A 15,413-nucleotide genomic window follows, 5' to 3' on the forward strand; every position below is an offset into this window, starting at 1 on the left:
ACATAATAAAATCTCAATCTTTGAGCAAAGCTTGTTCTAAGACAGATGGGAGGCATAAACCAGTTGGCATATATGTAGATTGATAAGGTTTGTTAGATATACATATATTACATTTTAAAGAATATTTGGTATGGAAAATATCAGGCAAACAAATTTGGGAAACCTTCAATTCAAATCATTTGGAATGAATGAAAACAGAATTCAAAATTGTAAGCTAAATATACAAAGTTTATTTTATTAGATATTGATTTAAAGGTTTATCATATATTATCTGATTATAATTATATGATTATATATATATATATATATGTTTATAATTTTCTGATAAGATATAGTCCCGCTTATCCGCTTCGATATGAAATCGAAATGCACTCCCGGCTAAGTTCTTAACAAAATGTCAAAAAATCTGCGCCGAAATCTTTGCATCGGGGGGCGTGAGCTGATGTTGTTGTTTTTCGTTGTTGTTTTTCGTTGTTGTTTGTTGTTGTTATGGGTAGGTGTGGCACTTTTGCTTATTGATTCCGAAATTGAAGGCTGAATTTTAATGTGCTTGGCGCTATATCTATAGAAGCACTTATCTCTAGATGTACAGCCACAGATACATATATATATAAATATGCCTACATACATATTCATACATACATATATATGTATATATGTATATGTATGTATATGCATATTGACTATGCTGGACGCCTTGCTAATGGAGCGTTACGGCACGCACAGCAACAACGGCAATGGACCGTGCCACGCCCATTATAAAGTGGGCGCTTCAAGTGCTTTTCGAGCACAAATTCAATTGCTCAGCCTGTAATTAAGCTGTTGGGCGCCACCTGGCGGTCAAGCGACAAATTGCGAGAGAGCATCAAGTGGATTTATGTTTTTTTTTTTTTGTTTTTTTGTAAAAGCGAAAATGAGCAAAATGAAGTTAGAGAAAAGCGACTTGGTAATTGAAGCAAATAGGAGCAGCTATTAATTGCAGTGGAAATACAGTTTATTAAAGTTATTATAATATCATATGGTGTTTATTTACAAATGTGTGAATTATAACTAAATGTAGAAAAAGTAAGTAAATTAGTCTCAGCTATATGAGTGCTGACAAATGTGTTTGGTGCTTGGTATCAACAGGCCAACGATCCGCCTGCTGCTGGATGATCATCAGTCAGCATGCGGTCGGGGCCGGATGTTGTCCGCAGGCACCATAGATATGCGCGTAATTGAGGCGCAGTTGAGGTTTCGTCATACGGTACCTCCCAGGAGAAGGAGACCTTCATATGACGAACTGTGTTGCGAGCTGAGCTCGGTGGGTACTTGGAAAATCGTATTGGGTAGGACGATAATTATGATGATTATAATGATGATGGCGATGGTGATGATGACGATTGTGACGATGATGAACCGATTGATAATATTGGGATAGTTTGACTCCTTCGTGGGCTTCCCCTCTGCTTTGGGAGCGTTACAGAAAATATGATTTGATTATATGATGACTTCGTGTGCTACGAGATGCGAGAGCAATCGCAAATGGGCAAAAGACTCGTTGACTTAGCTGGAGCGAGCACAGCTCGGTGGTGACAATGTCCGGAGAAATGTTGCGACTGAAGCTGCTCAGCTGCGGCACCGGAACAAGGTGAAAGAGGTGTCCTCCAGGTACAGGGCTTAGATTTTGTTGAGGAAGGTTGAGGTGATTCAGGGTGACTCAGGCACGTGAAGGAAATAGCTTTCCATTGTTGCTCATATGGATCAGGCGCACAACAATCGATGAGAGCTTGAATGCCGATGACATTGACGTTGAGTGTGGGCAGTGTGTGAAAGCGATCGGACGGCTCTCCACCTGCTGCAGATCCAACGCCACCGTATTGAGCTGATGCAGCTACGTTGAGCCACATCCGAAATGAGCATTACGAGCGCCGGCACGTTAGCCTGAGCTGCATCAATGGCGAGATTAGCACCACCAGGGCAACTCGAAGCTAATCCATAACTGAAGTTTCTGATCCGTCTCAGACGAATCAATAAATCACCTCCTTCCTGTCAACCATAAATTGATGTCCTTCGGCATAGTTAGAAGGCTTATTTTGATCAAGGATTTGAGCACCCTGCGAATCACTCCTCCAGATCGTTCGGTATGCGTCGTGCTGAGTCTTCGCTACAAAGATTTAAGTTACGGATCAGCTATCATTATCTATATCATTATCCGACTCATACGTACCTTGCGCATACAGCTTGATGATGATGATGTTATATTTGTATTCAGTTGAACTTGGAATCTGTTTTAGAGGTCCATTCCGTATACAAAAAAAGTGTAATAGTATAATTGTTGCTCTCGAGTCTTGATACAGCATCTGTGGAGCCTTTTCAGTTGTATGCTGTATCGAAAATGAAAGGGACTTACATCCCTGTTGAATCAAAGTGTCTATTTCCTGGAATGGAAGATAATTAAATTCCTGCAGAATTAGAATGCCTGTTGAATACAGATGAAAATGTGTCGCTATCTATAACAATCAGTTTGTTTTCTCTTCATTTCTTTTCTCGGCTGTCGTTGCCGACGTTTTGTTGCTCTGGGGCTATTATAATAGGCATTAACGCATTACGACTGATCTAAATTAACGATGTTTGACATGGGCGGATCAAGTATGTGGAGTGTACCGATTAATAGCAGGTCACAAGTGTCTGAAATCGTAAACGTATTATAATTCAGGCATATCATACGGCTTCACGGTTTCTATTGGATCTATGGACGATAGAGGATCTTCTTCAGCTGTAGGCATATCATTCGGTTTCTCGGTTTCCATTGGATTTATGGGCGATAGAGGATCTTCTCCAGCTGTAGGCATATCATACGGCTTTACGGTTTTCATTGGATTTATGGACGATAGAGGATCTTCTCCAGCTGTAGGTATATCATACGGCTTCACGGTTTTCATTGGATTTATGGACGATAGAGGATCTTCTCCAGCTGTAGGCATATCATACGGCTTCACGGTTTTCATTGGAGCTATGGGCGATAGAGGATCTTCTTCAGCTTTAGGCATGGGCTGTGAAAGGGACTGAAGAATTTTAAGAAATTATGTCAAATTATGTGATTAGGCTGTGAATGAACTAGGTATTTACCTCTTGGGGCACGGGCAGTTCATTTTCGGCAACGGATTTATTGACTATGGGCACACCACTTGGCTGGTCTTTCTTCAGCGAAACCTATTTAAATACACATATGTACATATATATGGGTGTCTCATAGATCTGTTGACATTCTTACCTCTGTTAGGGGTTGGCTCGGTTGAATGCGATCTGGCGGCTTTGGCGATTTGAGGGGCATGCGCCAAGCTTTCGGGTTGAGCGAGAGCTTACTGATCTTTGGGGCGAGCTAATCAAATCAAATTAGAATCTGGCACAATCGCAAAAGTATAGTTATACTACCTCACACGGTTCTGGTTTAGGTTGATTGACTGAACTGCACTTCCCGTCGTTGCTAGCATTCGCAAACAACTTCGATTGCTCCTTTGGTTGCTCGGTTGCCGATTCATTGCTGGCAGGCTTCACATCTGGCCGATCGTTGCCAGAATTCAAACGTGACCTAAGTAGATCAAAGGGGCTTTCCTGCCCAGCAAAATCCGTTGTCTTACTGTCCATGCTTTGCTGATAACCCGCAAGCCCATCTCTCGCTGTTTGTCGCTCGATGTTGACGTCGAGAAAAGAGAGTGCGGCAAAAAATTGCTGAATCTGATTCATAGTGGCCCTTATCATTGTCCTTCTCACATACTTATAGTTGCTGGCTGGCTTGCAGCCTGCGTCCATGAATCGATGAAATGCCTCAATTGCCTTGTCATCCCATTTGTAAACCGTTTTAATCTTAGGGACCTCCATGTCGCAGTTAGTTTCCAAATAGGGCCAAAACTTCTCGAACGGGTTTTCATCCGGATCTGACGTGTCCACCTTACATTTACCCTCCAGTAATGCCCAAAATTTATCTAAGGGCGATATCGGATCAGCGCCCGCCTCGTTGCTCGAATTGTCCTTGAATGAATCATGACTATCAGCCGTAGTTAGCACCATGTCCGGGTTTTCATGCCACATCAGTTTCGCATTTTTATTGTATCGAATTTCGATATGCCCAGATTCCGTCATAGTTATTAAATATTTTGGAACCCTATGAGGGGGGCACGTCTCGACTGCGACATTTTCCTCGCTATGCTCTTCGACGGAATTCATATTTAGGATTGCCTCCCATTCCATTCGCTCAACAGGAAACGAGTCTATAAATGGTTCAGACTCTTGAATTTCCTTCATTAGATTTGCATATATAACATCTTCAGCGGGCACAACTATTTCACCAAATTCCCTATTGTCACTGTCATTGACATTGCATTCCGGGCCAATTTGATTCTGAGTAATACTTTCTCCCTCTATCTGCGATCGATTGGTTTTAGCCGAGGGCCCAACATTTGCTTGCTGTTCTATTTCTTTCTCATTTGGAGCCAACATTTGTTTCTTGTTCGGTGAACACTCAAAAGCCTCGCTCGTCTGTATCTCTGGAGCTCCAGCAGTAATTTTCCGTTTCATGGCTTCTTCAACCTTACCTCTCGTTGTATTTTGCGAGTGCTTTTCTGACTCGCGCTGTCCCATTTCTTCGCAAGGCGATATGTTATTCATTGTAGCTTGATTGCGATTTTCCGGTTGTGTAGTTTCCTGTTTTAGAGTTTTTAGGGAGCGCAGAGTCAAATTTTCAGTCTGAATATTATTATTTTGTTTCGAATTGACAGTTCCGATTAATATGAATTTCCGATAACTCGATTTATGCTCTGACAGCTCCTTGACTTTTTGTTCTCAGCTGAGCTGTTCGGAACGGTTTTTGAGAAACTTTTTGCTACTTGCTTAACTGCCGTGTTTTCACGCTCTAAGTTTATGCCATCAACGGGCGTTAGCTGCTCTGCTATCTGCATGGGAAGAGTCTTGGAAGCATCTCTTTGCTTTTCAGATATTTTCTTTTCCCTCTTATTATACCCTTAACCCATTGAAAATGGGAAATCAGGGTATAATGGTTTTGTGTAAAAGTATGTAACAGGCAGAAGGAATCATCGCAGACCCCATAAAGTATATATATTCTTGATCAGCATGACGAGCTGAGTCGATATAGCCCTGCCCGTCTGTCCGTACGTCCGTATGAGCGCCGAGATCTCAGAAAATATAAGAGCTAGAGAGCTGAAATTGTGTGCATACTAGTGTATACCATACGCAGTACGAGTTTGCTTATTTTTTCGATAACTCATCCGATAACTTTTTTATCGAGAATAATCGAAAAATTGATTTGGTTTTTTAAGCCTCATCAGAGTACTATTAGACGTAGAGACTTCAGAGTTACTGTGTATATACATATGATGAATACAAACATTTTGTAATCGACAGATTTTGGATACCACGCCCCCTTCGCCACCAATTTGTAAAAAACGTATTTCAAGTACTAGAGACTTGTGCTTTAGAATGTACACACATTTTGACCATATAACTACGCCCTGAAAATTTCATTAAGATCGTGTGTTTACAAAAGAAATTATTCACCAAGTAAATTCTCATACTATTGCCCACACTGCAGCGCAGCCCAAGCGCAGTCGCTGCTTACTGCGCAGTTAGCAGAGCGCGGGCGCGTGAGGGTGGATGCATATACATATATGTACGTGCGTGCATAAAAAAAGTGCAGAATGATAAGAATATCAGCTTGGAGGGTTCAGGGTATCTCCTAGTCGAGCAGTCTCGACTAGAGTCTTCTTACTTGTTTTTATTTTGGGTCTCGTAGCTGTTGTCTACTTTACTTTCAGGCTGTTTAGGCATCGGATGTGCTATGATGTGCGATTCCTGCACAATTGATTGCACTTTATCAGATGTATTTGGAAGTGGGTTACCCCCAACGGCAGTTTTCGGTAAACATGATCTCTTGAACGATCTTTCCACATCGCCAGCCATTGGCAGCCTAGGTTCATGCCTTTCCGTTTTGTAGGACCTTTCCATATTTCCATCTTGATAATTCGGGGCGCGAACTGATGGCCGCCTGCGATCAAAGCGTTCCGTCTTGAATGATCTTTCCACAGCTAGATCTCTCTGTTCGGTAGCTAAGGGTTGCCTCAGATCACGTTCCCTCGTCCGGTACGATCTGTCCGTATAGTCGTGATGTTGGTGAGCAGCAACTGATGGCTCCCAACCCCTATACCCTATATTGTATTGTGGTTCACAGCAATACTGCTGCGCACCACAGCAATACTGCTGCTGTGGTGCATACGAATGTGGTTCATATGAGAGTTGTGTATATTGATGGGCATCCTGTGGATGCCGGACATAATGCTGCGGTATATCGCGCGGTGTGTATTGATGATGATGTGGACTGTATTTACCCGGCACATATTGATGTGGTGCATCTCTTGGAGCGTACGCATGCGTACGGCGCCTCCTCTCGTGTACTTGGGAAAATCTTCGGTTTGGCTGGCTTCCTGTAACATCTCCATCATTTTTGATCTCACGTTTCAAAAGGTCCGTCATTTCCATTGCTGGGCTAAAGTTAGGGCTGCGATCATTATTTTCGTGCTCCGCCTGAGTGCTGTTCTCAGCTTTGCGTTTTTTTGGGATTCTCCAAACTGTTTTATCAGGAGTTTTCTTAACATCAGCATTATTAGGCGCAAGATTTCCGTCCGCTTGAAGTCGCTGATCTTCAATCTTAGTTTTTTTCGCGTCTGCAGTTTTAGACTGAAAGAAAGCATGGCTTAAGTTAAGATAAATAACTAAATTCACTCTATTTCTGATTTACCTTTACAGTGATCGAACTATTTTTCTTAGTTTCATCTGGAGAAGCTTCATCCTTGCCCACACCCTGCTGATGTACAGCTGATTCAACCTCTTTGGACCTATTATCAATAAAATCATTTAGATAGGTTGGCTGCTGAAATCATATTGAATCATCATACTGTTTAATCTGAGACTTGGACTTCGGCATATTTTTGCTCTTTGTTGGACAGGAAGATGTCTCTAGTTTCGCCACTTTCTTTGCCTGAAATTGTTTTTTCTCAGCATTGAGTGGCGGCTTTCCCATTAGTTTTTTAGATTGAACGTGGCTCTGAGTGGTATTATTAAATTTACATATATAGATAGATGTAAGAATATTTAGTTCAAATTACCAATGTTTGCATCTTTGGTTTTATATCGACATTATTATCAGCAACATTATCATCAGAATCATCAGAACTATCAGAAACATCAGAAGGAGCAGAAACTTCAATAAAATCATCATCATCATCGCTGTCATCATCGTTGCCGTTGTCATCGTTGCCATTGTCATCGTTGCCATTGTCATCATCCCCATAGTCATCATCTTCCATATCGTCATCATGGTGCTCATCATCATTATTGGTGTCTGCGTCCGAGAGATGCTATAAAAGTGAATAAAAGTTGTTTACATCAATTCCTATTTCATAAAACATTCTTATAAAGTCATCGACTATAAAATTTGTATGTCTGTTTTTGTGCACCATTTTGATAAGGGTGTGATTGGGGGATCGTATGTTTTTACGTTCAGTTTTCAGTTTTATTTTTAGCTCTTCACACACTTGCTCTCTGTCTTTTCTTCTTTCTTTTGAGATGTGTCTTTTATGAAAGTATAGTCTAATTCTGATTTGAATTGGCTAAACTCTTTTATTGGTTCTGTTATCTAAAACAAGTACGAGTAGAAACAATGTAAATTTAAAACGAATTTACATTTACCTCATTTATTTTGACTTGCTCACGATTCAATGCCATACTTGTACTCTGATGCTCTTCGTCGCTCTTACCTTCTTTGGGATCAGCGTATACCCAATTCAATTCGTTCCCATCAGTGGATTCTGGTCGGCTAGAGGTCCGATTCATTAGATCACTTCCTAGTGCTCCCCTAGGATTTTGCTATATTTGAAAAGAGATACAAAAGTATTTTATTGGAGATGGAAGTACAGGAATCACGTATGATACTCAAAATTACATTTATTACTGTTTCTGCATTTATATTTTCTTTGGATGAATGAGCTCCCATATTGTGATGTCTGGAGACCTAAAAAAAAAAAAAAAAAAAAAAAAAAAAAAAAAAACAGGATCTGTTTTTACATTCTCTGTCTTGATATTCAAATTCTTGAGTTTTATTCACCCTCGCATGCCACTTTAAGATATCCTACAATGAGTAATAACGATATATATATATGTATTCAGCTGCTTAAAATACATTTTATGTTGTACCATCATATAATAGTCTCTTATGCCCTTATTCCCAGTTGGTCGAACAAATAGCTTGAGGCTCTTCAATTTTTGAATATTTCTAAGACGGGTTCGCTAATGGATACCATTGAAAGACCGAGGATATACAAATTAAGGCTAGATAGCTAAGGAATCGAATCGTATGCAGTTGTTACCTTAGCAATCTCATGTCGAGCTATTTGGGATTCTTTGGTACGATCTCTTTGTTCGAATCCCATTTCAAAGTTATTACTGCTCTGAGCTCCGGTCAAGCTTGATTCCACTGAAGTTAGACCTTGCGTAGCGACTGATGCATATGCACGTGCTTGAGGAGCTTCTATTATTTCAAATGTATTTCCGCGATCGCCCGATGGACGGGCTGCTTCATTTTGATATGAGCTTACACCTATATTGCTCAATTGCTTTTGTGAGTCAGTTTCTAGAAGCCTTACCCCTGCACCCAAAAGCTCATTGCCTTGTGATTGCGACTCGCACTGACCATCAGGGCATGCTCTGACACTTTGATTTGACGGCATTGATGCGCAAGCTACGTTCTGTGAGACACCAAAACAGTTCGTGATTAGAATATACATATGTATGGCATGTACTATTATGCCGAAAGGTGTCCTTACCTCTTCAAAAATCATCTCCAAAAGTTGTTGTAGCCTACATTTATAGGCTTGCAACGTTCCTACATCCATTTTGACTAAATTTTCTTCATCGAGTGGAATAAACGGGTTAGGCATATTCGCCACACCACCTTCTATATTCCATTCATTTTCAAGTAAGGTTTTTGATTTATTTTGACTGAGCTGTGATACCGAAAATTGATTCGATTTTTTCAAGATTATATAGAAATATTTTTGATTAGCTACCCCACCAAAGCCTATATATGCTTACCCTTTGCAACTTCTTGGCTTTCTTCTTGATCTTTCGCATTATTTTCTTCTTATCTCTATCGTTACGCTGACTTACAGCATTTTCATTTATCATATCATCCTTCGGAACTGTCATCAACTGAGGTCTTGCTAAACCGTCCCCCGATTCGGCTCTCTCACTTTCATGTCTACCCTCAGCAACATTTATGTAGGATGTATTTCCAATTGGTTGTGAGACTTCCTCCATCGGTGGTTCAGCCATTTGTGTTTGTTCAGACATACTTGATGTTGGCTGTCAAATATACCAAATGATTACATGTATTAGTGTTTTTCTAACGTACTCTGATTTCAAATGGTTAAAAAAAAAATTTGTTTTTGTTTGACGTACTTTGATTCATCTGTCAAAAATTCGAAGTAATTAAATTAATAGGCAATAAATATGAATACCTCTTGGGATGCTTGAAGAGCTGGCCTTTGTGCGCCTGCACAGTAAACTTCCGGCCGATTAGAGCGAATATCACCAGCTCCCGCCTCAGCTCCTTGCATTTGCATCCTCTGCATGTTATCGTTGGCTAAATTTACCTGCTCGGATGCCTCACTCTCCTCAATGGGGTCAAAAATAGAGAAGAATTTTGCTCTTTTCGGCAAATTTTCTGCAGCTGGTTCACACGGCTTCTGCTGTAAGAAATGTTTAGGATAATCGGACTGAAACGAAAATTTCAACAAGATATAAAAATAATTGACTGGGATTGTATTGCGGACTAGCTCGACTGTTATTATGCGGCAATTGTTCTTCACTTACCGATTCGCCGTTCTCCAGTATTATTTGCTTTTTATTGAAATTTATCTCTTTCACGGTGTATATTGGACGCGTAAGACCTTTTTGATTGTCGAGCTGCTTTTCATCAGTAAATAAATTCCGATTGTGAGACACTGGCAGTAGAGTAAATGTAGTGGTCGGCAATTTCTCGGTGCCTACTTTGAGTTTGTTTCCTGTTTCCCACTTTTCATGTTGCACAGCAGTGTTGTGAAGCGAGAAACTGTGTTTGCTAGATCTATGAGGTTGTTTGCCTGTGTTGTCAACCGATGTGCAATATTTATTGAATATTTCTGGCTGACTCTCAGCTGTCAGAGCAGGAGCTCTGTACTGTTGTTGTGGATGAACTGGCATGATTCTTGCATTATCTTTAAAGTAGCTGATTTTTGATTCCATGTGCGTCAATTCATTATTTGGTAGCTTAAAGTTTAGATAAACAAATTTGTACTCTTTAAGATTTTCAGCATTCTCTTGGTTGGTTGACATCTGAAATTGAAAATATTAGAGGAAGGGGAACATGTGGGTTCTATAAGCGGACGGTTAAGCTTACCTCCTGAGGATCAACAAGGGCTTCGGGAGCTGACTTTGAATTCTTTTTTGATATTTTCTTATCCTTTATCTTTTTATTTTGCTTGTCTTTCTGCTTATGCTCGAACTCCATATGAACTGAGCGTTCGTTTGAAGAATTCACAGATATCACGATATTCTTGATTTTGTTACAATCATTACTTTCGACAGTTATAGGTTGTGTAAAGATTTCTGGAGTTTGTTCTATTTCTGTAGATGTCTTTGCATTATCTCGCTTTTCGTTTTCTTTTCTTTGAGTCGATACTTCCTGAAAGATCAATGCATGTTTTTGTTTTTCTGCATTGGAAGGTCTGTTGTTCATGTTATTTTGTTTGTTCCTTCTCTTTTGAATTCTGTAAAGTGCTGGATGCACTCTCGGCTGAAAACTATGAGATCTATCTGATTTATCCTTATGTTTCTTAGTATTTGGTATATCTCTGGTATTTAATAGAACAAATTGCTTTTCGGACTCTGACGATTTTTTAGGCATGCTTAAACCTAACGGTTTCTCAGCACTTTGCTTTTCCAAAGATATTAATTTATTATCGGCTGCTTCTCGCACATTTTTATGCTGAGAGACTTCATTGTAATCTCTGATTTTCTGCCGCTTGGGATTCTGGTCAAATTTTGAAGGGGCGTTCCTGGACCACTTTTCCTGTGAATTGTAGGGCTATAAACCAGGACTAACTTCTGCATAAACTCTTACCTTTCGTTCCTTCCCATAATTAGAGATCGACATTTCATTATTATCGTTTGTTTTTTGACGATTTACATCGTCATCCATCCACTGAGCTGCACTGTTACTTATGTTGGCCGTTGAACGTAATGGCTCTATCCATGCCGGGGTTTGCTTAGCCACTTCAATTCTGTTCTGCTTATTGATATGTGGTATCACGTCTTTCTCCCGCTCTCGTTCACGCCCTTGGCCTTTAGTTACGTTCATGCTATCTCGCTTCTTTGTGCCAGCTTGATCTACTTCCTTTGCCATCTGCTCGATTCTCTGTGTGCTTTTAGACTCTTTATTGGTCAATAATTTCTTCTGGAATAGATGCAAAGATTACCATTTAGCATTTTAGGATATATATATATTCAAATATACATATACATATATACAGACAGACAGACAGACATATATGACCTAGGAAAAAGATTTTTCAGCCTCTAGCTCTTATATAGGATGGACAGACAGACGAACAGAGCTAAATCAACTCAGCTCGCCGCCCTGATAAACAATATATGTATGTATACCCATGATGAGAATAATAGGTACACCCCTTAAAGTTTTTTGAGCTTAGTTTAGCAAAACATTTGTTCGACTGCCCTAATTTTTAAATATTCATATTTAGGGCACGTTTCTGTATGAGGTATATATTAATGAAAATAAGTAAATTTAAAAAAGCTCAAATTTAATTTTTCCAAAGTTACAAACAAAAAATCGAGAATGCAGCGTTTTGTGCTTGACTAAAATAATGGGTACACTCTACTTTGGTAAGCTGTATTTCAAATCATTCAAATTATTTTGCTATTCTATTTTTTTATCAATATTCTATATATCCCCCTTAATTTTTAATAACTTTTTCTATCCGGTTGCGCATACTCCTTATTAAAGCTTTGCAGGTCTCAATTGGAATGTCAGAGATTCATGTAATTAACATGAGAATTTAACATAACAGGAGCATGTTATGATAACATGAAAGTGAAATGTTGATGACGTGGCAATGTATTGGTGCGCTGCCGCGTCAATCAGTCTGCCACAATGTTGCGATGCTTCTTTGCGGTGCTGTAAAACTTCATAGTGGCGAGACTCTGTCTACCATATACATACATATGTGTGTATGTATGAACATACAATGCAAGAAACAAAGTAAACGACTAAAGAGGAATAACGGTTAGCGGTAAATTCCATGCCGAGCACGAGGCTCGAGAGCGAGAGAGCTGCTTCAGCCGAGTGTGGCGCGATTGTTGTTGTTATGTGAACAAGAGAATAGAGGCACGAGCGTTGAGGCTGCGGACAAGAAGAGAGAAACAACGAGACAATTGCGACTCGTTGCGCTCAAAGCAAAAGAAGAAATATCGCTTGCTGAAATACGTATGAATGTATGTATGCACATGTATGTATGTATGTATGTATGTATGTATGTATGCATATGTATGAATATCATGTAGAAAAATAATTTAGAGCCATCTCCGATATGTACATATGTATGTATGTACACACATATGTACATATGTATGTATGTATGTATATATTTTTTGTGAAGTCTGTCGTTCCGCCTGTTACATACATATACATATTGATCAATATAATATGTATGTACATACATATGTATGTATGTACGTCTAATAAAACCATTATACCCTAATTTTTCATTTTCAGTGGGCTCAGGGCAGAAAAATATACATACATACATACATACATATGCCATGCATTTCATGGCCGACATGGTAAACTTAGCCTTTAGTTTTCTGTTGGAAAAGTTTAATGACATTTAAATTCGTTTGTTAAAATTTATTTTTGCATATGTACATACATACATATACATACATACATACATATGTACATATTTGTTGAAAAATAAAACTTTTAATAGTTTTGCAATATTTTCGGAAATTTTCACCAAATTTTTAATTATGTATTATCTAGCAACGCTTGCCTAGAACATTCTGTCAGCACTGAACATGAATGAGCTTGTTAATTGTAAGCTGCTGGTCATCTAGCACAGCGGCATGACTCTGCACTAGTGCTCCGTGCTCAAGCTACACACACACACACACATGCAAAACCTTGCAATGGACACATTTCATATCCATTGCATGGTAAAAAAGAATTATAATTAAATAGAAATTGAAAATTACAGCGTTTAGCCATCAGCGTGGTAACTTGGGTTAATTTGCAGAGGGAAATAATTGAATAGACACGGCATGGCTGGCCAAATTTATATTGCAAATCGTGAGGCTTACCTTTATTTTCGAAGAACGTTCATTTCCATTGCTGCTTGAGCGATGGGGCGTCATTCTGACAAAATGATCAGCGGTTTCTGCCACGTTTGCACGATTATGCGTAAATTTACGGATTTATTTTTCGCACTGTTTCAAATTCAACTGGAGCTGTCGACTGCAAAACGGAAGTTGTCATCAATCAGTGTTCCGCGATTCGATAACGATTGGGGGCGATGCACACCACAGCGCAGTCAGCTCTTAACAACGCTGCCTTTCCGCGGTAACCAACACTGCAATGGGCAAGCAACCAATTGATCACAAGGTTACTAGGCTTATTGAGCGATAAATGCTGATATTTAGATATCCTCTCTGCCAACTATATAAAATCTTTGGCATACATGCATAAATGTATTTCTCTTTATCTTTAGCTCCTAAATGCTTCACTTAAGTCCATGCAGCACCACAGCAATTTAAGCACGCAAATGTAAATTCTCTGCGAGGCATACCTATCATATGATATGTAGCTGAGGGCGGCCCAATGTCCGACCAAATACAAATTGCCAAACGCTGCTCATTAATCTTGAATGCCCTGCAAAATATCATGCAAAATCGCCAGGAAAAAAAAAATAGATAAATAAAAACCTTTACACATTGCTGTGCCACGCAGTGGTGCCAGATTTTGAACGACAAAATACGCAAAATTTCTCAAAAATATAAGCTGGAATAGGCTCTAAATTCTAGATACCAGTCTTTAAATAAAACCCAAAAGCTAAACAAGACATAAAGATGAAAAATCTAATTGTGCACTTATTTGATCTGATTGACAGTCTGAAGAAGTTGCCTATTTATCGCTGCAACTTGTAAGATTAATAGATTTTTCTGGCAGATCGTAATTATGGCAACATATCCATATCTGTACAGATGTAAGTAACATTGTTTATACATATGTATGTATATGTATGTACAGAATGTCCATTAATTGTTTGCAAAACAAAAAAAGTCGTACAAATTCAACTTTAACATCATACATATTTTATTAGGAAATGCACTTTTTCTCAGAATTATTTTTTACATTACTTTTGTTTCATATACTCTTAAAGAAAATGAGATGAATAGCAACAAAAATGTACAAAATATATACATAAATCAAGCAATTCAATATTTCTTAAGCAAACAATGATTTAATTGTCATGTTTCTAAGTTTTATTGTAGCACTTGACCATGATAACATTTCTGTTGCAAAAAATGAAATTTCATGATACAAGTTGTTTTTGCTAGTATCCTGCTATGCCAATACTTCCTACGAAAATTTAACAGTATCATCTGTATTTTAGTATTAATATATGATATTTACCATGGTATATAATGGTAAATCTCATGTTCAATCTAAAGGCCTACAAAAAAGTTTAGTTTTGTTCCATTAGCTTCCATAGATAGCCAAATAATATAATATATATAATATATTATTTGCATTTCAACAAGTTTCCAGGCTAATACATTTCCAAATAGGCTAGATCTAGCCATAAATAGGCTGAAATGGCAGCACTGATGGTCGGTCGTATGTTAATGGCTGGCAGCGAGGAGTATTTAGGCAAATGTGGTTCCAGCTGACAAGAATCAACGACAGCAACAGCAGAGGCTACGACAACAGATAGGGCCCAACAACAATGGCTCGACATAACAATAACAACAACAACAACAGCAACAGCAACAAACACTACGACAACAATGACATCAATAGGCGCAATTGAAACAAGTGTTGTCACGCCGCTGTCCTGGCCAAACGCTTGACAGGCCACACGTCCAGCCCAGGCCCAGTGTCCATTTGGTATACCCTAACCAACTAGTGGGATTAATCCAGTTGAAAAAGCACATGGATCTAATGGCCAAAAGCTTGCAAAGTAGTTTAGAGCTCAAAGGCTGCATTCATCAGACAACTCTCTAGTGGAACATATATACATATATAC

At 39.1% G+C, this 15,413-nt stretch overlaps 1 protein-coding gene across 1 annotated transcript; it reads right to left on the reverse strand.

Moving 5' to 3' along the window:
* Positions 1-2,215: 2,215 nt before the first annotated feature.
* LOC149090687 (uncharacterized) lies at positions 2,216-6,497 on the reverse strand. The gene is made up of 5 exons (XM_089263568.1): positions 6,384-6,497; positions 3,418-4,728; positions 3,257-3,364; positions 3,112-3,195; positions 2,216-3,047 (listed from the first exon to the last, which is right to left on the reverse strand). The coding sequence occupies exons 1-5, from the start codon at positions 6,495-6,497 to the stop codon at positions 2,688-2,690; spliced, it is 1,977 nt and encodes a 658-aa protein (XP_089119694.1). The 3' UTR covers positions 2,216-2,687.
* Positions 6,498-15,413: the final 8,916 nt, after the last annotated feature.

Source organism: Drosophila navojoa, chromosome X (genome assembly GCF_054131105.1).
Source record: "Drosophila navojoa isolate 15081-1374.11 chromosome X, UAZ_NAV_1.0, whole genome shotgun sequence".
In the NCBI taxonomy this organism is placed as follows: domain Eukaryota; kingdom Metazoa; phylum Arthropoda; class Insecta; order Diptera; family Drosophilidae; genus Drosophila; species Drosophila navojoa.